The 24,015-nt window shown below is 50.4% G+C and overlaps 8 protein-coding genes across 8 annotated transcripts; 3 read left to right on the top strand and 5 right to left on the bottom strand.

The window, feature by feature from the left end:
• Positions 1-154: 154 nt before the first annotated feature.
• On the top strand, positions 155-8,561 carry K460DRAFT_385523 (para-aminobenzoate synthase). Its single transcript, XM_040935541.1, has 9 exons — positions 155-1,312; positions 1,367-1,806; positions 2,096-2,120; positions 2,218-2,365; positions 2,866-5,436; positions 5,467-5,541; positions 5,880-6,061; positions 6,118-6,218; positions 6,339-8,561. The coding sequence occupies exons 1-9, from the start codon at positions 339-341 to the stop codon at positions 8,390-8,392; spliced, it is 6,570 nt and encodes a 2,189-aa protein (XP_040787302.1). The 5' UTR covers positions 155-338; the 3' UTR covers positions 8,393-8,561.
• A 474-nt stretch (positions 8,562-9,035) lies between these two features.
• On the bottom strand, positions 9,036-10,047 carry K460DRAFT_354629 (uncharacterized protein; the record flags this gene model as incomplete). The annotated part of the gene is made up of 2 exons (XM_040931800.1): positions 9,036-9,505; positions 9,627-10,047. The coding sequence occupies 2 exons, from the start codon at positions 10,045-10,047 to the stop codon at positions 9,036-9,038; spliced, it is 891 nt and encodes a 296-aa protein (XP_040787303.1).
• Positions 10,048-10,826: 779 nt separating this feature from the next.
• On the bottom strand, positions 10,827-13,269 carry K460DRAFT_365697 (uncharacterized protein). Its single transcript, XM_040933226.1, has 2 exons — positions 12,396-13,269; positions 10,827-12,247 (listed from the first exon to the last, which is right to left on the bottom strand). The coding sequence occupies exons 1-2, from the start codon at positions 12,838-12,840 to the stop codon at positions 11,103-11,105; spliced, it is 1,590 nt and encodes a 529-aa protein (XP_040787304.1). The 5' UTR covers positions 12,841-13,269; the 3' UTR covers positions 10,827-11,102.
• Positions 13,270-14,254: 985 nt separating this feature from the next.
• On the bottom strand, positions 14,255-14,859 carry K460DRAFT_284606 (cwf21-domain-containing protein; the record flags this gene model as incomplete). Its single annotated transcript, XM_040928751.1, has 2 exons — positions 14,255-14,576; positions 14,630-14,859. The coding sequence occupies 2 exons, from the start codon at positions 14,857-14,859 to the stop codon at positions 14,255-14,257; spliced, it is 552 nt and encodes a 183-aa protein (XP_040787305.1).
• Positions 14,860-15,021: 162 nt separating this feature from the next.
• On the top strand, positions 15,022-16,484 carry K460DRAFT_394569 (D123-domain-containing protein). Its single transcript, XM_040936001.1, has 2 exons — positions 15,022-15,220; positions 15,274-16,484. The coding sequence occupies exons 1-2, from the start codon at positions 15,090-15,092 to the stop codon at positions 16,379-16,381; spliced, it is 1,239 nt and encodes a 412-aa protein (XP_040787306.1). The 5' UTR covers positions 15,022-15,089; the 3' UTR covers positions 16,382-16,484.
• Positions 16,485-16,644: 160 nt separating this feature from the next.
• K460DRAFT_365701 (uncharacterized protein) lies at positions 16,645-18,324 on the top strand. The gene has a single exon (XM_040933228.1). The coding sequence runs from the start codon at positions 16,814-16,816 to the stop codon at positions 18,011-18,013; it is 1,200 nt and encodes a 399-aa protein (XP_040787307.1). The 5' UTR covers positions 16,645-16,813; the 3' UTR covers positions 18,014-18,324.
• A 69-nt stretch (positions 18,325-18,393) lies between these two features.
• Positions 18,394-20,712, bottom strand: K460DRAFT_97860 (uncharacterized protein). Its single transcript, XM_040938852.1, has 2 exons — positions 20,527-20,712; positions 18,394-20,468 (listed from the first exon to the last, which is right to left on the bottom strand). The coding sequence occupies exon 2, from the start codon at positions 20,415-20,417 to the stop codon at positions 18,774-18,776; it is 1,644 nt and encodes a 547-aa protein (XP_040787308.1). The 5' UTR covers positions 20,418-20,468; positions 20,527-20,712; the 3' UTR covers positions 18,394-18,773.
• A 1,024-nt stretch (positions 20,713-21,736) lies between these two features.
• K460DRAFT_365705 (uncharacterized protein) lies at positions 21,737-23,744 on the bottom strand. The gene has a single exon (XM_040933229.1). It carries the CDS (start codon positions 23,438-23,440, stop codon positions 21,827-21,829), a length of 1,614 nt encoding a protein of 537 aa, XP_040787309.1. The 5' UTR covers positions 23,441-23,744; the 3' UTR covers positions 21,737-21,826.
• Positions 23,745-24,015: the final 271 nt, after the last annotated feature.

Raw genomic sequence — 24,015 nt, forward strand, 5'->3', positions numbered from 1 at the left:
TTGATTTCAAGCACGTTCTGCATCTATCACCATTCCATGGATCACTCTTGTGGCGCCCTTAGCCTGCGCAGCATGTCGCTCCATCCCGATGCGGTAAAATGTGGATGCTGACGTACCACCGTATCCTACTCAGGCCTCCAGGCAACACCAGACACTCCATCATGGCAGTGCAAATGTTTTTGACGTCCCTCGTAACCACTTCTGGTGTCTTACTGTTAAAACCACACTCTGGATTTCACGCATAATATATCTCATCGAGAGAGTTGAGCCTGTATCATTTATTCATCAACCTTTTATGGCGACTTTGTGCACCTGTACTCGGGTCCCAAGTCTCGGGCATGTCTGCCCAGAATGGCCTTTTCAGAGCAGCACGATGGCTCGCACATGAGCTCGGTCTTGCGACTATGAGGTCTGCCGGCAAAGACGTGTACATTGTAATTTTCGCTCGTTACATCCGGTTATTCGCGTACGGCGCTGTCGCACTCGTTCTCGCCATCTATTTCCAAGAGCTAGGATTTTCAGACGAACAAATCGGTCTCTTCATGACTCTGACTTTGCTGGGAGATGTTTTCATCAGCCTCCTCCTTACGCTTGTCGCGGATAGCCTTGGACGTAGGAGAACGCTCCTACTCGGTGCCATTGCGATGGCTGTGTCGGGCGCGGTCTTTGCGACTACGAGCAACTACGTCGCACTGCTCATGGCTGCAATCATTGGCGTTATTAGCCCAAGTGGAAACGAAATTGGGCCCTTTAGAGCAGTCGAAGAGTCCACACTGGCCCATCTCGTGTCCGAGGCACAGCGTTCAGACGTCTACACGTGGTACGTCGTTCTGGCTGTTCTAGGCACATCAACAGGCCTAGCTGTGGGAGGTGTCGCTGTTGAGCAGTTGCAAGCAAAAGAAGGTTGGACAGATCTGGATGCATACCGAGCCATTTTCTGGGTATATACAGGTGTCGGCTGCGTCAAGGCTGTCATGACGCTATTCTTGAGCCGCCAATGCGAGCATGAAAACTGGGCCAAGAACCAAAAATCGCCCGCTGAGACTGAGCCTCTGCTGAATGGCAACGGCAGCCCTGAGAATGTTGAGTCTGCTTCGCAAAGCCCTGTGCCTGCAAAACCTACCAAGCGCTTCTGGCATTCAATAAGCACTATTTCGAAACCTAGTCGCTCAGTTTTGTTCAAGCTATGCAGTCTTTTCTTCCTTGATTCGCTGGGTAGCGGCATGGTGCCTTTCTCACTGATTAACTACTACATGGAGAGAAAGTTTGAGCTTCCGAAAGACAAATTGGGTGGGATTATGTCGGCGACATGGTATGCTCAGAGCAGTCACTCAATCTGTTTACTCTTGCTGACTTGACTGTCTAGGTTCGTATCCACTATTGGAACAGTCTTCGCCTCATCCCTCGCAAAGCGCCTCGGTTTAATCCAAGCAATGGTCTTCACACACCTGCCTAGCTCCGTCTTTCTAGCACTGCTTCCTGTACCTTCAGGCCTCGCTTTGACAATCTGCTTGCTGGTGGGTAGGTCGGTGCTCAACTCCATGGATCAAGCTCCGCGATCAGCATTTCTCTCGATTGTTGTTTTGCCTGAAGAGCGAACAGCAGTCATGGGCGTTGTCAACATCCTCAAGACACTGGCACAGAGTAGTGGGCCGTCGATTACAGGCGTGCTTGCTGGTCATGGTCGCTTCTGGGTTGCGTTCGTTGTGGCTGGGTCGTTGAAGGCTGCATACGATCTCATGCTCTTGGCTTTCTTTGGTGGCCGAGTCCAGATAGAGAAGGAGAGAGCTGTTGAAGTAGATGGTAGTGAGGATGATCTTGCCACAGTGCGAAGTGCTCGTGATGTAGGGAGCCCTACTGAAAGGCATGCAAATCTCGATCGATGAAAGTGCATTTGGGCTGGTCAGGCGAATATATAGGTATGCATGTCCATGTTGAAACTGAAGTTGAACTCCAAAAATTGTATCTTATTGTACATGAAGTGGCTTGAAGTGGCTCAAGAACAGCTAGCTACATCTAAAAGGGTGAGAATCAATCATGTCCTCTCTCTTGATGAAAGGGCATACGAGATTCATGTTCAATACTGTTTTCAGAGGGGAATCACCTTATACTTTGCCTTGGTGTACTTTTGCTACGAGACTCGAGTCTAAAGGAAGACTGACTAGTATTGAAATGACAATAGTCGCAAGTGCACTTTGAGGCTTACTTAGGAACGAGTCAGAGGACTGATTCCTCCATGATTACCGGTGCGAACAGAAGTACTCTACGATGTGCAGCGATGGGAATCCTCATTTCGAGTACTGTGCCTTGCTTGATCACGGGCAATAGGAGGTGGCGAATTCCTCGTTTCGATCCGACCAAAACAGTCCGAACAGTGGCATCCTTCCGTTTCAAGGTCGCAGGGAGAGGTCATAGCTGAGTCACCGCTCCGCTAACGGTTAGAGTCGGGACCCTGCATATCAAGCCATCTCCACCCGGGGAAAGCGCTGCGATAAAGTGTCGTTATCGCTCAGTAAGCTTGCCGACAATCCTCGCCTTTCCGTTCGAACCCATTCTGACCGCCTTCTCACGACTATACTTGGGCTGTCGGCATACCAGATCTCTCTCGTGGCCCTTCGGCTTCCGGCGGCGGTTCACCGGTCTTATCGCGGATTTAAGATTCAGCCCTATCGAAACCTCTCATAACTTTTTTTGCCAGGGTCAACAATACGGCATTCCGGTCTGAAGGCTCTACTTGCAACCGCTCTCTAGAGTGGCAGAGGCCAGCAAACCCCATTTGGACTTTAATTAAGCTTTCCCAATCGATTTCTCACGGGATTCCTTACGTGGGCGATGGCACCTGTGATTCTGACTCAACGACCAAAGATTTTGTTCCTGGACGCCTACGACTCATTTTCGAACAATATTGTCGCCCTTGTCGAGCAAAATGTGGATGTTGAAGTCATCAAGATCTTTATTGATGACCCGCTTCTCACGGGGGTCACTGCTTCCGGAGATCAAGCCTTCACTGAGTGCTTGAAGGGCTTCGATGCCGTCATTGCCGGCCCCGGACCTGGTTGGGCAAAGTGCGACAAGGATGTTGGACTGATGAAAGAGCTATGGGAAGTCCAGGATGAGCACTTGATCCCAGTGCTGGGAATCTGCCTCGGATTTCAGTCCCTGTGTCTGGCGTTCGGCGCCGAAATCGAGCGACTGGACGACCCAAAACATGGAATCATATCACTCGTTTTACACAAGGGTCAATCCATTTTCCGAGACGTGGAACAACTGCTGGCGACTCAATATCACTCTTTACAAGTGAAGCTCGGCCATCCTATCCAAACTAATCGAGCTGTTCGATACCCTGCGCAGCTATGGGAGCCCACGGAAACCTGTCCTCAATTGGAGCCACTCGCCTGGGACTTCCACAGTGAACGAAATGGTGCAGTGCTTATGGGCGTGAGACACGTGCAAAAACCATTCTGGGGTGTGCAGTTCCATCCCGAATCGATTTGTACGAATGCTGAAGGGAAGCGCGTTATCCAAAACTGGTGGGAAGACGCGCAGGCTTGGAAGCGAAAGCGCATGTTCGGCAACGTGTCGAAACAAAGCCTCCTTCCAAACCCCCAATCACTACCCAAATCTTTTGACGATTTCCGGCGCGAACTTGGGTTTAGCAATGCAAAAAAGAACACTACATATTCACGCGCAGAGTTTGCCGCAAAGCTCGATAGTGACACTCTCGCCCCAGAAGAGCTGGCCTCGCTGGTCGCCCACGGAGACGGACAGTCACTGCCAGACTTGCCACCTAGCATTGTGCATTGCGCAACAACAGGAAGTGGAAGGCTCACAGTTGCGGACGTCTGTGAGCTTTTAGAGATACCAAGGCACGAAGCAATAGTGCTCGAATCTGGACTTCAGTCAAATCTGGTTCCAATGGCCGTTGGCACTGGCAGGTATAGCATCATCGGCGTGGTCATACCTGGGGAGACGCTCCGTCTACATTACTATGCCGGATCCAGGAGGATGCAACTGAGGGATGGTGGCGACGAGGTGCACACCGAGTGGAACGTGACTGACCCTTGGCCGTACGTTCGAGAAGTCATGAAGAGCCTCCAACCTTCGGTGCCACCTCGCACCTCGACTTGGGCACCATTCTGGGGAGGGCTTATGGGCTATGTATCATACGAAGCTGGCCTCGAAATTATCGATATTGCCGATCATGAAGAAGCTCATTATCCTGATATATGTTTTGCATATATCACGAGAAGTATCGTCTTTGACCACCACACCAAGAAGGTATATGTGCAAAGTATTCGCGGCCAGCACGACGAACCTTGGGTGGAAGAAACGACTGAGAGAATTTATGAGGCTGCCGGTTACAAGTCATTGGAATCGACACCGGGCTCGACACCCCTGCCTAAATCGGATCCTTTCGAGCAGCATGGCCCAATGAACCTATACATTGACTCATGCAAAGAGGTCGTAGTTGACGGTGCTGAGTATTGCGGCAAAGTTAGTTCCTGCCAAAGTGCCATAGCGGACGGCCAGAGCTACGAGCTTTGTCTAACTACACGCAACGAGATCCGGGCTGTGAAACCGAGAGCTTGCGAGATGTGGCATTCAGAGGATAATGAACATTCGTGGAATCTCTACACGCGCTTAGCGGGTCAAAATCCCGCCCCATTCGGTGCTTATATGAGGATGCATAACGTGCACATTCTCAGTTCTTCGCCTGAACGGTACATTAGCTGGGACAGATTACAAAGTGCCCAATGTCGACCAATCAAAGGCACGGTACAGAAGAAGCCTGGCGTCACGGCCGAAAGTGCACATGCAATTCTCTCTTCGTCGAAGGAACGTGCAGAAAACCTAATGATCGTTGATCTGACCCGACATCAGCTCCATGGGGTCTATGGCTCACAAAATGTCAGGGTCAGTCAACTGATGGAAGTCGAAGAATACGAAACACTCTGGCAATTGGTCTCGGTCATCGATGCGGTTCCCAGTAGCATCCGGAAGCCTATGACACCCGAAGAGTGGGAAGATCCGGCGGAGTATGCCTCCGGTGTTGGAACGAAGGATGTTCCTTATCTAGGCTTCCAAGCGTTTGTCGAGAGTCTGCCACCTGGAAGCATGACTGGTGCACCGAAGAAGCGATCTTGTGAGATCCTACACAAAGAAGAGGACGGAAAAAGGCGTGGAATATACTCTGGAGTCCTTGGCTACCTCGACGTCGGAGGTGGCGGCGACTTTAGCGTCGTGATCCGGACCGCCATAAAGATTGATGGCCCAGACAGCAATAAAGAAGACGTATGGCGGATCGGTGCTGGTGGAGCTGTAACGAGTCAAAGTACACCGGAAGGCGAGTATGAAGAAATGCTCGCCAAATTTCAGAGCACCGCGAGAGCTTTCCAGCATCAGCCTCAGCCTGAGCGCGCGTCGAAAAGAAAGAGGGTCCAAATTATAGAAGACGATAACCCTCAGTTTGTAGAGCTTCTGGCGAATCTGAGGGGCCGCGAAGAGTTAAGTCTTGATGATGCGCAGATGATGCTAGGAGCTGTAGAGCAAGAGCTGCGGAGGAGAACAGAGGCAAGGGAAGCAATAGCTAATGCAGAGACGAGGTAGAGGGGGTTTCATCTTGGGATTGGAGGAGTTACAAGCTTAACCTGTGCAACTATATGAATAGACTTACATAGATAGAGATACCTGGTTTCAACACCAACAGAACATTGGCATTATATACCTGAATTTGATTAATTTGGACCGTAATTTCTGATTATACATGTCTCGAATACTCATAATGGTCATAGTAGGATGTTCGACACGCTGACTAAGCTTTGCACTAGTGGGGAACGTATGGACTACCGTATCATGAAGCTTAGTGAATACATCGCGAGCCCGAACGTCATTCCCCGCTTCCCTCAGTAGCAACGATGATGGCGACTGAAGCGCCAGATCCGCGGTCCTTCCAATCCTGGGAGGATGCGTTTCAATACCCGATTCCCGTAGTTCGCAAGCTCGAACAGCAGCTCCGCAGCAATGCCGACGACAATCGAGAGAAGCTGCGGTCGCTTGTGGGGTATGAATACACTTACAAAAGAAGAATTTGATACCAGAAAACTGATGAATGTATAGAGCGAGTTACCGCAACCTCCTCGATACCGCCGAAACCATCATTGACATGGAAGTCTGCATGGAGCAAGTGGAAGCGAAGCTTTCAAGAGTAGGACAGAGCTGTAATTCTAGGGGTTTGGAGAGGATATCGGGCAATACTGGCAAGATGGATATACATACACGGAGTCGCGGTCAGTCTACAAGACGATACTGGGGGGAGACAATAGGTTGACCGTTGACAGATGCGGAGCGCTACACTTTCGCATCACAGCTCTCGATCCTGCGCAACGCACCGCTGGTTATGACGCGCTTGATGAAAAGAGAAGGATCGTATTTGCTCATTGCGAAAGTGCTGGTCATTTCCCGCCTCCTACACAAAGCCTTGAGTCAGGCGAAGAACAAGCCGCCAATTGTGGACCAGCTATGGGAGAGGCTGCTGTCTATTAGGAGGAAGCTCCTACGCAGAATCGACAAGCGACTGGCGAGTACAACTGGCGAAATAGGTACCCTAGTGGAGAGCATGAGCGCGTATGCGCTTGTGACAAGCTCTGCGCCAACTGATGTTCTACAACATTTCCACAGAGTGCGTTTGGACAAAATTGTGGGCGAGCTCCAGCAAGGTGGCGACGAACTTGCGAAGCATGGTATCAATGCGCTCAAGCTGTGCATCCAGACATGCCTGGACACGCAAACTGTCTTTCCACGGCGCCTAGCGGAGGCCCTGGCAAAGCTTAAAACACATGCGTTGATACAGGACCCAGAGGTGCGAGCTCTCCATGAGTTGAACCTGGATGTTCACGATCGCTGGATAGGCGACGAAGCGCGGAACTATACACCATGGCCGCGACACGATGAGCTGCAGCGACCGGACGCAGAGAGGTTACTGCACCGCTGGTCGAAAGATGCGATATCGGCTTTCTTGAAGGGCATCAAGCAAGCTCTCGAACACGAAGTAAGGTTAAAAGAGGTTGCTAGCTTAAGACAGGATTTGATCGAGACCTGGATACTCTCCGGCTCACGAATGGCTGGCGTCAAGGCTGCAAACGTGCTTGATGATCTGCGAGATGTGATGAACGAAAAGCTGGAAAGCATCGTAAGATTACGTACGCAAGGGCTTCAAGGAGTGGTCTCTGAGCTCACACATCGACTCAACAATCTCCCCGCTTCAAGCGACACATCCAACCTATCTTTGTGGAGCACGACGTCTAGAGCTGCAGACTTAAGCAATGGTGCTCAAGTATTTAAAACCAAGATACTCAACACATACCAAGGGCGGGATCAGTATGTGATCGCTGTCACATCTGCATTCGACAAATGGATGGACTCCGTCTTGGAAGTTAAGAGCATCGTGAAGAGCATGAAGGAGGCGCGATGGGACGATACGTTTGCGGACGACGACGGTGATGAGTCAGATGATGACTTTGCCGACTCGAAGCAGATGTTGCTTAGTGCTGACGATCCGAAGTTACTGGAAGATGTCACACAGGAGGCGCTGAGTGATGCCCTACAGAGCTTGGGTACGGAATTTGCCAAGATTGTGGAAACATCGACTGCAGATGAGATGAACCGGTCGGTGCAGAAGTCTGCGTTCATTCTACGAGCGGCGAGAGAGGTTGGCGATCGAATACCACGATTGCGGCTTCAGGACAAGTTCACACCGCTCGTATCACCGTTTACAGCCGACATCCTGCAACCGTTGCATGTAGTAGTGGCTACAAGTATTGTCGAGCCGACGATGACAGCTTTCCAGAAAACACTTGCTGCTTCAACAAAGGCCAAAAGTAGCAGCCATATCCTCTGGGAAGGCAACCCAGCACTGCCGAGTCACCCCTCGCCTAGCACTTTTAGGTTCCTGAAGGAGCTGAACACAAACATGGCATCGCTAGGTAGCGATCTATGGGCGCCTGGCTGTGTCTCAGTCCTTAAGGGCCAGGTTTCTGATGCGGTGCGTAGAGTACTTGGGGAACATGTGGAAACCTTCAAGGCACTTCCAGAGGATACCAGCAAGCCCGTCGAAGATTCAAATGTTGAGGAGGGTGGAGAAGTGAAACAGGTTGATTCCGCAGAAACATCAACAACTCAGGAACTCAGGGATCACAAGTACAAACAGCTACTCTTCGATGCGCTGTACATCCAGCGAGTCATCGCCAATCGCGATGAGAAGAACGATGCCCTGATGGATTCTTTGAGAAAGACAGAAATCGTAGAACTTGACGATGCGGCAATGAACAGGATGAGAAAGAGTGCCGCAGACTATGCAAAAAAGACATATCTCCTCTTTGCACTGTTGGCGTAGCTAGTTGCCTATAATCTGATGCTCTCACCATTCACAAGATACCTTTCAAGTATTCAACCCGCTTTGTACTCCACTGTGATGTGAATCCAATCCTAGTTGGTAACGAGACTGTATGGACGCCATGCCGCGGAAATCAAGGCTAGGCGCTGCTCTCCGCGGACAGGTGCATGCAGGATCAAGTTGTGCGAGCGCGCCACGTCCCCGCTGTACAGAACGCCCGATCGTCGGCTTCGAGAAAACCGGACACGAGGCCACGCGAATGTTTTGCCCAAGCTTTGGGGACTCCTGCATAAGGGCGATTAGACTGGATGGCGATGGCCTTGGCGGTTGGCATTGATGGACTGGACTGCTTGTAAGGGTGGGTCGTATCTGGGGAGGCAAGAGCTGATTTGAGAATTACATGTGGAAGAGGATGTGTAGAGAGTAGACTGTTCCTTTCCGTCTGAATTGAAGGGGTATGTGCCATGCTATCATATCAAATGACCGCCCCTACTATGCTAACCTCTAACGAAGTCCGGCCTTCCCAGAGAGTGAAACGAATAAAACGCCGAACATGAAGGATATCTCGTTAAATGCTTGACCTGTCCGCACATAGACTCTCCAGATCCAAAACGTGAAACTTTCGCCTCGTTCGCGCGCGCTCTCACGTTTCATCCATTCGATCACTTGGATCCCCTGGTCTCAAATCCTCCAGCTCTTTCCTCAACATCTCGATTTCTTTCTCTTGCGCTTTCATCTTTTCGAGCGCCATCTCAATCAACCGCGCCTTGTTCACCGTCTTCTTCTCTCCTGCCACGCTCCCTTTCTTCCCATCCGCCTTCTCCGCACCATCTTCACCGTCCTTGCCCCGCATCACGACAAAACACGTCGTCCCGCTGCCAAACGTGACTTCACCGTCGAGCAAGAACTCGGCCAAGTCGACCATGGCGGTTTTCATCCTGTCGCGCCGCGCTTGCTCTGCTGCGCGGTGGGTAGCGCGCTTCATCATTACGCCAGTGGCCATGGCGGTGCTGAAATGTAGGCCCATTTCCAAGTGTTGGCCCGAGGATATCAATTCATAGTTTGATTTTGTGGCTAGAAGGTCGGCTTGGGGTGTTGCCACGCCTCCGGCTCCTGTGGAGTGTAAGCATGTTAATTCCAAAGCGGTGAGATGAGATGACATGTCACGGGACTGAATGATAGAATAGCGAACTACGCTTGAAAGCGACAAAGAAGCACAAGGAAAGAAACTTACCATTGCTGTCGGCGGGAGCGATACTGCTACTCCTCCTAGCGATGGGAATCTTGTTGGATGGTGCTGATGATGCATGGGATAATGATGACACGGTACTCGCCGTGTCAGCTGCTATTGACGGTGATCGTAACGAAGACCCAGGTGATGTTATCGATTTCGTTATTAATGATGGTGACTTTATCGGGCGTATAGGATGTATGGGTAGCTGCACATGTTGTTGTGGTTGTACTGGTGGTTGTGCTTGTTGTATCTGTGCTTGCTGTTGTTGCTGTTGCTGTTGTGCGCTCTCTCTCACCGGACTATATCTCCTCCTTTTCTTGAACAGTTGTGGCCATGTTCGGCTCAGCGGACCCCGGTGCCCACCCTCATTCCTGTCATTATCGGGCGGTGGGGGCAGCGGCGGCTGTGGATATGGCTGCATGGTTCATCGAAGATAGCAGTGAGTTCCGAGATGCGATATCTACCTCCCAACGTTCACCACGGAAGATGCGGCCTACCAGGCCTGAATATATCAGACCGGCACCACAGACGCAAGATGAGTCGGAAGCTGAGTGACGGAAACGATGCGGTAAGACGAAGGTACAGCGCCTAAGACTCTGAGGCCTTAAGCTTGATTAGCTATGGCCTGCTGGGCGCGCACGCGCAGTGTTGTGCAGGTAGCGAGCAGCGCGTGAGCCGTTGGCGTTGGCCTCACCCATGGGTCGAAAGCAGAGGCGTAGACGCGCGATCTGGACGGATCCTGCCCGTCCCACAGTACATCGCTCCGTCAAAAGCCAAAAGGCCAACGAGCGAAGCTTGAGCTTGGCGGAGTTGCGAGAGACTGGATGCTGGTGTCTTGAGTGTTGGTCTGGCCAACCAGCTTGTCGCCTCCACCCACGGGCACGCCAAGACTGTCAATACGACTCTGCATGGCGAAGGAGCCCCTGTCGAGTACGCAGAGTGGCCCGTTTATAGTCGCCACTTATACACTTGAATGGAGCGATTAAAGAGCTTATGGTTGGGGTCTTGCCGCGGCTCCGCTACGGAGGCTAGGGGAGATGCCGGGAGCGTTGTGGAGGTCACCTTCTAAATAAAGCAAGACGCGTCTTCAAGGGGCAATCTCCTGGTTGCGAAGGGTTCAATGAGCACGAAGGAATCTACCACGTGTGATTCCATTTAGCATGTGCTCTCGCGGGTGTGGTGGAATGTAACATTAACAGACCATTCTCATATTATAACAGGGAGATCTTCAGCACACTTTGCCCTTGATACCTCCTCTCCTTTGGGTTCATGAAGTGCCCCGTGGTCCTATATTAGAGACTCGTCTTCTGAGCTTCAGTCAGTTCCGGTATTCCTCTGGTGTGTTAGGCAGGCTGCTGTTAAGATTCGAACGAGCTTGTAAAAAGCGTATGAACTTGGTACCATGAGATATATACAATATCGCTATGCAAAAGTGGACCACTGAGCAGCTCATGACTGTCGTGACTCTTGGTGGATTCAGGAGCTATTCGCCCTACTAACCATATCGTGACTCTCATGACTCTGCTTACTCTTGACCTGCACACCAGGCACATACTCCAAGTCTTCGTCCTCAAGATCCGTATCCAAAAACTCCTCATCCAACATCTTAGGATTCAACGAAAAGGCGCCCTTTGGCACAAAAGTGCTGGTCATGACTAAGACAAATATAATCGTAAATTGTACACCAGCTACGTTGAGAATAGCTGGTTGGATCTCCTCCTTATTTCGGTCCGATACGCGGTCGATGTACGTACCGAGAGAAACGGATGCGATAGCATAGGTAACGATATAGGTGCTGTAGAGGAAGGCCATGACCGCACCGAGAGCAGAAACGTTCTGCATCTTTGATTCTATGCGAGCAAGCGAGGCTTGAATATAAGCCGCGAGTGAGACGTCACCAGCGGCCCAGCCAAAGCTGATGGGAAGGAAGGTAGCCGCAACAATCCAGGCTTGACCAACGTCATTCTTCGGTGGGTGCCAGTATGGTAAGTACCAGACGATGAGGAGCGCTATCGCATCAATACGAAGCCATGGGATTGGGGTATTGACCAGATTCGTGAACATGAAGACGAATAGTGCTCCCAAGAGTTCACCAAAATTCGAACCTCCAACCATGATTTGTGACCAAGCCGAATTGCCTAGGTATCGTCGAGCGACTGCAGGCGCAATAGCGTTCTCAAGGTATCGATGCCCATATAGAGCAACTGCGTATCCGGGCAGCAGCCAGATGAATTTTCTGTGGGTAAAGATAATTTTCGCTCCAGTTCCAACCGACTCAAAGAACAAGTAGAAGCCGCCAATGACAGCCTTGACGTAAGTCGGCTGGCTTTCCAAGACCAATGCCCTCGCGTCTATCGGCAAGCTATCTTCCTGGATAAAAAACCAAAGGATTGACGCGGAGGCGAAGCAGATAGGTGTAATCATGAAGGAAAAGTTGTTGCCGAAGTGAGGAATGAGCGCGAGCGCCGTGCAGAAAGCGCCTGCAGTGCCGGAGATCTCGTAGAATATATGAACCAACGAGTCCATTCTTCGTAGTTTCTGGATGTGTCCGCCAACTAGATCTCGTGGGATAACCCGTCGGATGAGTTCGACCATGCCGTACACTACGCCGCAAACACAAACTGAGGGCTGTCAGCGAGTCCGAAGATAGTGCTACTCTGTGTATCATCCGTGAATCGTGCTGTGGTCTACAAGGGGAGCGATTCTATCCTAGCGTGGAGTTGCTAATAATAGTCTCCAATTTTGAACTTCAGAAGCTGGAAGACTTACAAATAGGAATCATGCCATCTGTATTGTAGTCACCATAATAGCTGAAGTCCCCTTTCGGATGTCCTGTGGGCACGAACTTCCCACCAGTTGCAGCGTCCAGGATAAGCAGCAAACTGCTCATGAATCCAAATATGAGCACTGCGCAAGCCAGGACATTTTTGGTTGGATATCTTTTGATGAGTGGTGCAATGAGGATGGATCCGACACACTGAAACGCTTGGTTGAGACCCGTCAATACACCCACGCGCTGGAAGGTAATAGAAACATGCGTCTTTTTCTCCAGCTCGTCGTATCGGTTTGTCGCGAGGGCTATAACGGATCCGTTGAATGCTTCGAGTCCAAATTTATACATCATGATGCCAGCAATGTACACGGCGATGTTCCGCCGTTCGACTGGCGTGTAGATGTTCCATGTTTCGCGAATGACGGCGATGGGCCGAAACATGGTGACGACTGTCGGGGCACAAAACGTGCGGCGGCGGCGGTAGTGCTACGGAGCAACAGCGAGCCCAGAAATGCGGAGAGTCCCTGGTTTATACTCTCCCACGATGCCGGAACGTTGGTGTTGAGAAGACGACCAATGAGAGGAAAAGACGGTCGCATGTGGAATTTGCTGCACGCTCCAGCTCTTCATGGAAGTCAAAGGCTGTAACGCCCACATTTGTGACGAGGAGGCATTTTGAGGAGGCCTGTTGCTCGTGTCAGTAGAAGAGGCGGCACACTGCTTTCCACGGCCAAGTTGTGCCACTGCATGCCCCAGGCCCAAATCGGACTTGGCGGGCTCATCTGCGCTGACCACTCAAAATCTCGAATCGGCCCACGCACCTGAAGGCTCTCACGACACCATCTTATTAACCTGCGAGGGTCAGCAATCCCACCGATAAGAAATAATCGAGGCTGGATAGTGATGTGTTGTTGAATCAGGCTTCTTTCTCAGCTATGCGTGACAAAAGCATGGTCGACATGTCTTAAAAAATGCCTCTCACTGGGAGTTGATTGTAGAGTATATAGATAGTGGTGCAATTCGAAGTGTTCGAGGTTCTCGCCCTGCTAAACGTTTCAAAGTCTCACCGGTTAACGGCAGTTACTGAATATGTCGAGCCTTGAAGGCGATCCTGTGGATATTGGCGTGATTATGGGTTGCCAACCCCTGGCTTCCCGAGTTAATGCACAGTAGTCCCCGCCACACGCGATCCTAGCTGATGCACTAGTCCTTACACTGGACGAGTTCCCAGGAGTGATACCATTGTACAAGCGACTCGATCGCCCCTTTAAGTTCATGGTCTCCTGATGCAGGATGTGTGAGTCTAGTAGATGATTACAAAATCGCGGTGACATTTCTGTGCTAAAACCACCGTTTGCATGGTAGAATAAAGGCATGTAAACCCTCGGAAGCAGACCTCACAGATCAATACTCTAGAAGTTCGCCTCAGCACCGTTCAGCAGGTTGGCACAGCCGTCGCGAACGTATCTAAGCCCCAGAAAGCGGGAATACTGTGTGACATTTAAGGGCACTTTCTGCACCCGTTATACTGATCGTGACAACCAAAAGTTGTACTTCATAATAAATCTCGCTATAACGCCTATCTCACATCAGTCCTTCGGTATACGCAGCGAACAAAAGACGGCAGCTGACCTCTTCTGCATATCTAGTTTGCATCTGGTGCTCTCTGAGCTACCCTCTTAAAAACGCATCCTAGCACCGCGACTACCCTGTCCCGGTGACTAATAGAAAAATGAGAAGCCGCATGCAACGGATTCCATCAGCCCAGTTGTATATATCTCCTAGTGATAGTCGGAGCCGCAGCCTGATAGGGTATCAAAAAAATTGTGCGAACGCCTGATCTCCATGTCGAATCTCAATCGGAGTCGTCCTCTTTGTACCGCCTGGCCTCTTTCGCCCGCTCGACCTTCTCCTCGTCTTCAGCCTCTCGCTTGGCGAGACTCTCTCGCATCCTTTCTTCTTGTTTTCTCCAGTGGCTACCTTCTTCGTAGTCTGCGCTGATGCCTAATGCCTTCCTAAGTCTCTCACTCTCTTCAATCTTTGCTTTAGCCAGATCATGGACTTGATGTGACTTCAGTCGCTTAGCGTTGGGGTTCGTTTCTTTTCCTTCTTTTCGCTCTTGATCAAGTTTCCGGCGTAGAGCTTCGCATTGGTCGTCGATCTCGTCTTCATCGACACTGTGGATGTCAGTCAATGCACAGATCTGATATGCAAAGGCCATGGATCCTACCCCTCATCTTCAAGTTTGTCCCTTAACTCGAAGACCTTCACTTCGATCTCTCTTTTTGCTTCATGCTCCAAGATCTCCGCATCTGGCTGTCTTGGGCGGTGCTTCGCCGAGTCCCAGTCTTTTGGGTAAGGCGCTACCTTGTCGCGTGGTCGGAGGAGCGAGCGGTTCTTTTGAACGTAGCCCGAGGTACCGCTACCTCTAGGCGTGGTAAGACCGACGTTATCTGCCATGATTCCAGCTATTTGTGATATATTCGTAGGAAGTATGGGAGGGTTTGTCGAAAAAAGTGATGGAATGCGGAGAAGTCGGAGGTGAGGCCCAAGCTCCAATCTCCCACTTGCCCCACCAAAAGTTTCCCTGGGACAGAGTGAAAGACTCACACAGCAATGGAGTCATCGCCTCGCTCAGCATACCTTCACTACTTCTTTAATTCTTCTAACCCAAAATTATATCGGCCACCATGAGTGTCCAAGGTGTCACTAGCGAAGCTCAAGCCTCTGCGCCAGCAGAAGAAGGATTGACAGAACTTCCCTTCCCACCAGTCACTAAAGAGCACATCTTGAACTGCTCATACCACAACTGGCATCCCAAGTATGCTTGCGCAAACACACTCTTTGTACATTGTTTCCTAACCATTATTGAAGATACCGCGCCATAACACCGAAAGCGCGCCTCGTTCCGCTCCCATCTGCCTTCCTCGATTATCTCCGATCTGATGGTATCATCCTGCCCCCCGACGAGAATGACAACCCAAATTGGTCAGACAATGATAGTGGCATCTTCTCAGGCGCCGATAACAACGACGACGAGGAGGAAGAGACACTCGACCCCAGCGTCAACTGGCGGGACACGCACGAAGCCATCGAGCGCACAATCGAAGAGCTGGGAGGCAAAGTTGCGCCGAAGCTGAACTGGAGTGCGCCGAAAGATGCGACCTGGATTGCAGCGACAAACAGTATGGAGTGCCGGACGCCGAACGACATCTACCTTTTGCTGAAGAGCAGTGACTTTATAACACACGATCTAGCGCATGCGTTCGATGACACAGCCAATCAGTCAGCGACTCCAGATCCAGAGATATCATACCATCTTGTCTTGCGGAAGTGGATCACCCTAAATCCCAGCGTAGAATTCAGGTGTTTCGTGCGGAATCGACGGCTTATCGCCCTATGTCAGCGGGATCTAAATCACTTTGATTTCCTGTTCAACATGCAGGACAAGCTACTTCGAACCGTTCAAGAATTCTTCGATACCCGACTGCGCGACACGTTTCCAGATGCGAACTTCACATTTGACGTGTACATTCCACCACCACATAACAAGGTTTGGGTGGTGGATTTCAACCCATGGGCTTTGCGGACGGATCCTCTTCTCTTCTCATGGATGGAACTACTCACCATGGATGTGCCTGATGTGGAACAACTTGAGGAGGAGACTACAGTCCGCTTAAAGATAGCCCAGCCAGGAGAATCTAGCGGCCAAGTTGCGGACCTGGTTGACGACGATTCGGATGATGATTCGGATGACGATGAGGTTGAAGAGATCTGGCAACCCGAGTTTCGCCTCGTGCGAAGAGACGATCCCGAAGCATATGGCTTTGCGACTCCTCAGTACAGCGCGCACAAGCTTCCGAAGGATGTAGTAGACGCGAGCAGTGGAGGAGAGGGTAACTTAAGAGAGTTTGCTATGCAGTGGAAGGAGGCCCAGGAGATGGCTGAGCAACAGCGCGCAGAGGACAGTGAAGACGATTAGAAATGCCTATTGCAAGGTCATGTCTTGAATAGATACGAGACAATTACGGACGAGACGCAATAGAACTGCTCCTTGACAACATTAATTAAAACATGTTTGACTCACATCCGCCCATGTTCAAGGTTTCAAATGTCAGTAAACAAACAGCGGCGACAGCATGACTGGGCATACTGACCGTCTTTTCCTAGGCGGTGACAGGCCGCTGCGTTGATATGACGCGACTCGCCCGTGCATGGATCTTGCTTGTTTCACTGCATCGGCACCCCGCTGCATGATTCGATCAGGCCCTTCCAACATACGCCAAAACGACAACAAAACAAAATCCAGACCTAAACTGCTGTTTTCTACCGATTCACGTCAACGCTCAACTCGACCGCAATAAAGTCTTGTCGCCTGCCGCGCCATTGTATAGCAAATAGAACAACAGGCGATATGGTCTCGACAGACGACTCGAATAACTCACATAGCGGATTTCTAGATCTACCAACAGAGATACGATGCCATATCTACGACCTCCTCCTTACCGACTCATACGCCATCACCATCAGCGCGGGCTACACGACTATCGCGGGCGATAAAATACAAGATCGCGCCCGAAAGACCAACATCCCAGGCCTGCCCCTCACTCTCGCGCCGCTGGTTCGGTGCCACCGAGATACCTCCCTATTTTCTGTCGCGAATCCACCTACAATTGCCATTGATAATGGATGCATAGGCGATGCTACGGGCGGAGAGCTAGAGTACCCAGCTCCATTGGCGCTATTACAGACGTGTCGGCTTGTCAATGATGAGTTGACGGATTACATGCGGGGCAAGAAGAGGATTGCGCGGGCGCGGTCTTCAGAGGGAGGAACCGAGGTTTCAATGCCTGGAGATGCTAAGCAAGGATTGTCACTCTATGTGTCGTATCCGTATGGTGTGTTGGTGTTGAAGAGCTTATATCCTTTCCTCTTGAAGCAGGCGCGAAAAGTACATATTTCTGGATACTGTATCAGTCCCAAGGACATTGAGCCGGATGTTTCCTCATCGGAGGAGGCAAGTGACGAAGAGCGTCTGACGCCCTCGAGTAGCTTCGCGGAGTCGTTCACCACGCCAACGCCAGTACGGGGCTCATATCTCCGCTGGACCCGAATCGCCAATAGCAGCGTAATAGCCAGCACCAACACCGACCGGCCACGCCTCCGCCTCGACCCTCCCTCACAGCGTCAGCAACGACGCGCTTCCGAAACCAGCACAGTCTTCCCTCCCTTCTCCCCAGACACCAACACCGTCGCTGGCGCAACTCTCGTACGCCTAATCCGCACCCTCTTCCCAACCGAACCCTCTCAAGTCGTCGAATTATCAGCACGCATCCTCTATCCCGGAGAAGATACCTACGCATCCGTATGGGCCGACGACGATAGCCCCCTTACCCACATATTGCGAAATATACGTGGAGGCAAGATCGACATGCAGGTCAAGCGTGGTAACCTAGGTACAGGTCTGTGTGTAACAGCGCGGCACAAGCCAGAGGGGAGAGTTATAAGTACGAGCTGGGAGAACTGGCGGCCTGCTACCCCAGTAGGAATGAGGAGGCCATTGAATAGGATGAGTGTGAAAGACCTCGATGCTTTCCTAGTGGGCGAGGCCTAGATTCCTTAGTGGGCATGGCTGAAATGATAAACTACAGTCTCTCCAGTGACTTGATCTTGGAGAAACTGAGTTGGAATTGCATTGGATACGGCAGGACCTTGCGATACTATTACTTGACCGCAGCCGGTTGTTATATTATTCTCAGGTGTTGTAAGCTGGTTGGACATTATTTGGCTTTGTTTGAGTGCAATTTGAACATTTACACACTTCATATCCTAAGTTTCGTCTATTAACACTCGCCCATTTCAAAGAATGGAAGCTGGCCCGATATCTTGATACATCATCGTTTCCTAGGCTCTGTAGCCTACTTTCATCTGGTTGATGCTAAACTTAGTCTAGAGCAGCATCTCTATGATAAGACATGAACTGCTAGCTATATGTACTTCTTCTTCTTCTTCTTCTTCTTCTTCTTCTTCGTGTAGTTGGCATTATCACTGTCCTGTGTTTCCATTTGGAGCTGGTTGTCACGGAATCTGAGCCCAAGAAGATAGCGGCGGCGGATGAAAACGAGAACCCAGCGAAGATGGTGGACGACGAGAAGTACTAACCACGTCTTTGTACCTTGATGATAGCATCCTCTTTGAGTTCTCCGAAGGCCTTTGCGACATTGAATCGCTCGCAATAGGCCTGGGAGGTGTTTCTCGTCGTTCTTGATCTGAACCGAGCGCCTGAAGACACTCAGAAGAACAAGTGTGATTGAAGCATGATGAGTGGCGGACCCGCAGGTTATGCACATTGAATCGAATCGAAGCAGTGATTCCTACCAATTAATCCATCGTACCCAACCTGGATTGCCTGCTTTCAGATCCCGTGAATTGACATATTCGACCCTGGCCCTTCGCTTATTGTCGTCCACATACGAAACTGCCACAGCGATCATTCGTAGATCGTCTGGCACGATCACATCTTGAGTTGGATTAAATGAGAAACCAAGCTCTGCTTGCGTACTTTCCTGTTCCAGTCTCAGCGCCTCTTGTGCAACCCGTCCTGCAACCATAGCGTCCCAGAAGCCTTCTCTTCTCGGATGGCTCAGCATGAGCGTGACAGCACGCTTGCGTAGTGTAGCACAGGTAGAAGGCGCGCGGAAAGCTACAAGCCAAAGCGCCGAGAGCGCGCCCATTGTCGTTGTAAAGACTGGCGAAGAGGAGGAAGATAACGGTAGTAATCTGGTAGCCAACTCGAACATTTTGACTAACTGTGTAGAATGGTCGAATGGCTCATCAAATAAATCGTCAAAGGAGGTGGATTTCATCGTGAGCTTGAACTTGTCTTCAACGTCGGACCTAGGGGATCGCAGCAAGTATTCTATTTGACATTGTAGAAGCCGTAGTACAGTCAAGGGTTGACTGAATTCGTCTGCATTTGACGATGACTTTTCACAGAGTATCTCTAGAATGGCTGATCCTCGATTGAAACGCGTGATCAAATCGCTATATTCGAGATAGATGTCGTTCGTTTCTTCTGTACGTCGCGACATGATCCCTTGGAAAAATGCGTGAAGATGGTTGAGAAGGGTCTCCATATATCGCACCATTGCGAGTAACGAAGCCATGTTCAGCTCAGGATTTGGTAGACTAGCTGGCGTTTTCAGTTTCGGCGTTGGAACCCAATTTCGAAATTGAGCTGTGGGCATTATACTTCGAGCCTGCAAATCAAGGCCGATGAAAAGGGATCGCAATGAGTCCATGTCAACTGGGTGGTTCTCGGGTTTTGCATTCTCTTCACTATCCATCTCATTCAGCATTCGAATACCGCTTCGCAGATGCTCGAATGCATCTTTCTGATAACCCTGGAGGCAGGACATGCTGATGAACAGAATGGAGCACGTCATGAGCGTCACTCTATCTGTCTTCACCATACTACCACTCAGTCCCTGCTTGCCCACCAGGTCCTGAATGGCTTGGTTAGACTGGCGCAATGCGAATTGTAGGTACTTGTCGGACATGTGTTCCTCATTGATATGCGAGCGTCGACCTTCAAAGAACCGTCGATGCATGGCACCTAGAGCAACGATGCAGTGCTGAATTGCCGGTTCTCGATGAGCGGCTTGGAGGACTTCCCGTTCCCAAAATGAAGAGTCGAGAAACCCCCGAAGAGATACAACGGCGTTTGAGGTGAAGAAATCAAAGCTCTCACGTTCTTCTACTGTGTTAAACCGTAGGGCTGGAACCAAGTATAATGGTGAGGGAGAGCGATTAATCCCACGACTGGTGAGACGTTGAAGTTGCCCACGTGTTGATGAAGTCACCGATTGAGGGGGTGTTGTTGGGGGTGAAGGTCGGAAGTTCGGATCATAGCCATCACATTTGCGCCCGGTTGATGTACAACGCTTGCAGTGCGGTTTTTCCTCGTCGCATTTCACCTTGCGTATCCTGAGGAGATTAGCATTCGACTGATGGAGCATCAACACTGAGACCAGCCGTCGGGACGGCCATCCACCTGCAAAGAAAGATCGCTGCAAGATGTCACATCCTGGATTTGCACGAGCAATGAAGGGCAAGGCAACCACTTACTTGCAAGTCTTGCAGCCAGTACGGTTTTTGGGCTTCCACGCTCTCTGACGTGCTTTTCCATCAGGCGTTACCATGATGGCGGGACGGTAGCGGACCTGCGCGAATGTGGAGGAGAAGCTCTGGACCTATACGAACGAGCAAATGACATCTGTTATGCGACGCTACAGATTGAGGTGCCTCCGAGCTGACAAGAACGATGCGACTTTGTGGCGCAGTTCTCTTGGAAATCGTGTTGCAGGATTTAGGAGGGCCCAAAAGGACCAATGGGGGGCCTACCGTACCCGCTAGAGATGAATCCTGGAAAACCGAACAATATTGGGGCAAACGATTAAGAACTCTATCATTGTTTTTATCATCTGGATTTGTATTTACAGATCCTTCCCTACAAATATTTAGGCTGCGGCTGAATCATCATTTGATAGCTGTGCCTGTTTTCTTCGGTTACAATATTTGGTCGACTGACGTAGCCGATCGCTCTCTCGCGACTAGGCCCGTGGATGAGTTGTCGTCGCTAAAATGTAGTTACTTTGAGAAAGGAGTTGATGATTGAATATTGTTGTTTTAGATTTGGCAGGATACGTTAGTCGAAGGCGGTTAATCAGGGGAATATGTCTCACTCTCGCGGAAAGATGCTCTAGTACTTGCTTCCTTGAGATACCCATGTTTGAGATATATAGAACCCAAGGAGAGAAGAAGCTTGTTCATTTTAGGCTTACTGTGTGATGAGTACTAGCTCTGGTACGACTGCTACCCATCGGAGCTCATGAAGTTCTTCTCGATGGCCGGGAGGTTGGCTGCCCTAGTGCTCTTGTTGAGCTTGATCATTGAGCGTCACAAGCGACTACGACTCTGTCAAGAGCAAGCCCAGAGCCCTCGTAGTATAGACTGCAAAGTCCGTGAAGCCAGACCACCTATCAACGGATAAGGGAACGAGCGAAGTTGTGCCATGATGCTTTCAAAGGCATACATAGTACTTAGGTATGTGGTCAGAGGAATTTACCGATCAGGGGTATTGTTGGGGCTGACTATTGCGAATAGATACTCTTTCTGGTCCTGGTGGTGCATAGATCTGCGACGCTGCTCATATGGCTTAGACCGATTCGGATTACCTCCTCCCTCACTGCGTATTATTACGCGGGGGGTTTCGTTTCCATCTTACCAAATGTGATTGGAATATACTATGCGGTTGGTTGGTACAGTCGAGGTGATTCGGGCGTACCCTTTAGTAGCTCTCGCTAATATAGATGCATTCATTCACTTAAAGACATCAATATGACGGCCATTGCATATCTCCTTTTGTTCACAACTTAGCCCACAACCTCTTCGGAAAGCTTTGCTTCGCTTGAGGCTCCTCACGCGCCTCACCATGTAAAAGTTCTTCTCTCGTGTCTAAATCCTTCCTCCTTCCAGCATCCAGATCGATCTCATGGCTCCTCCAGAAACGTGTTTTGAACCAGAATTTATAGCCAAAGTAGATTATACCGAACAGTGGAAGCAAGATATAAGCGTCGACGAAAAGGCCGGCATCGAATGGGCTTAGAGTAGTCCAACCTTGAACTGTAGCAAGGAAAATGTTGGCGAAAACGCCAAAGTAGGCGTTCCAGGGATATGCGAACGACTTGAATGGTAGCTGATCTGCAGTTCTACCTTGTGCGCACCAGGCTTTCCGGAAGCGAATGTGAGTGAAGGAGATCGCACCCCAGACGATGAATATCGACACACCGCTCAGGTTGATAATGTAGGAATATGCTTTTCCACCCCCGGTACTGACATTCATCATAGATAACACACCAAACAGGTTAGTGAAGATGATAGCGTAGACCGGAACACCGCGACCGTTGGTCTTGCCCAAGAAACGCGGTGCCATCTTCTCCTGTGCCATGAACAGGATCGTGCGAGATCCGATGTAGATCGAGCTGTTTGCAGCGCTTAGAACTGTTATGAAGATGAAGGCATTGATCAGATGAACTCCACCTTCCCAACCAGCGGTTTGAATCGCGATCGTCATGGGACTTTTAAGCGCGCGACTCGCTCCGTTGGCCAAACCATCTGCGTTCCATGGGCATGTGAGGCCAAAGAAGAATGCAACGCCCATGTACACAAATATTATGCGCCCGATGACCTGTTTGATCGCCAGAGGGACAGCAACGCTCGGGTTCCTCGTCTCTGTTGCTGCTACCGCGACTGCCTCAACACCTGCATAAAACGTGGAAGCGAACACAAAGACGGTTGCGACTCCTCGAAACCCATTTGAAAATGGGCCAGGATCGTGCCAGTAGCGGAATCCAAGAGTTTCTTTCTGGCCAATCAATCCTCCAGAGGCGTAAATGATGGCGAATATAAAGTATGCGCAAAGACCCGCAATCTTAATCAGCGCGAGCCAAAACTCAGCTTCGCCAAATGATTCTACACCGAGCATCTGAAACCCCATGAACGCGAACCAGAAGATCAAAAAGTAGCCCCAAAGCGGCACTTTCGGGCTCCAGAAGACCATGACCGAGGATATGACGTTGTATTCGTTCGCCAGGACGCAGGCCCAAACCAGCCAATATTGCCAGCCAACGGCAACGGCAAAGGCTTTGTCGACGAAGCGGTCGGAAAGTGTAACAAAGGCGCCCCCGGTTGGGTAAAGTGTCGTCATTTCTCCGAGGGATTGAGTAACACTGAACGATATAATTCCGACGATACCAAATCCAATAAGCAGAGAAGCAGGTCCACCGTTCGCGAGGGCACCTCCGGTGCCAACGAGGATTCCGGGTCCAATAATCCCAGCCAGAGCCATCATGGATAGATGTCGCGTTTTGAGGCCCCGCTTGACACCACTTGGGTCCATGCGTTGAAAATCTTCGTCATTGTTGTCGCTTGTTGTGGGCGATGTGCGGTCAGGCGGGCTTTTCGAATCGTAGAGCGCCATGTTGGAGGCTTGGATGTGTTGCTGAACAGCAGTGAAGAGATAGGCGACAGGCCATGGTTATAGGCGATTGTTTAGCTACCACTTGGCAGCGAATATCATTCCATGGCGGAGCGAATGTCGTTGCACGGGGAAGCGACTATGGAACGAACATGCATTGCCCAGTCGTGTTGATGATGCGATTGCATGGCAAATGTCGTGATCAGATAAGCGACAATAGCTTCAACAGGAGCATGGCATGCTCATTCGGAAATTTTTTACCTCAGGGGAAACTGTACGCGAAAAGCCACGCCACAGGGTCTCGATTTCATGGCACTCCTGCTGTGTCGGATAACTATTTGGAAAGTGTAGTTGTAAGGACGTAAACGTAGGGCTGGCATGATGAGGGGCTAGCTCAAACAGAGCTTAGCTAGCCCAGCTAACCTAGGAGCCATTTCCCCGCATCGAACAACTCTTGGCTGAGTATCACAACTCTCGTACATCCCCTATGGCAAAGGTCTTGCTCAATCTGTCTGTTGCCACTAATGCCAAAATTTATTATCGTTCTCATATACATGAGACCATTAGTTGCTGAAAGA

This window comes from Cucurbitaria berberidis (assembly GCF_010015615.1).
Source record: "Cucurbitaria berberidis CBS 394.84 unplaced genomic scaffold K460scaffold_3, whole genome shotgun sequence".
Taxonomy (NCBI): domain Eukaryota; kingdom Fungi; phylum Ascomycota; class Dothideomycetes; order Pleosporales; family Cucurbitariaceae; genus Cucurbitaria; species Cucurbitaria berberidis.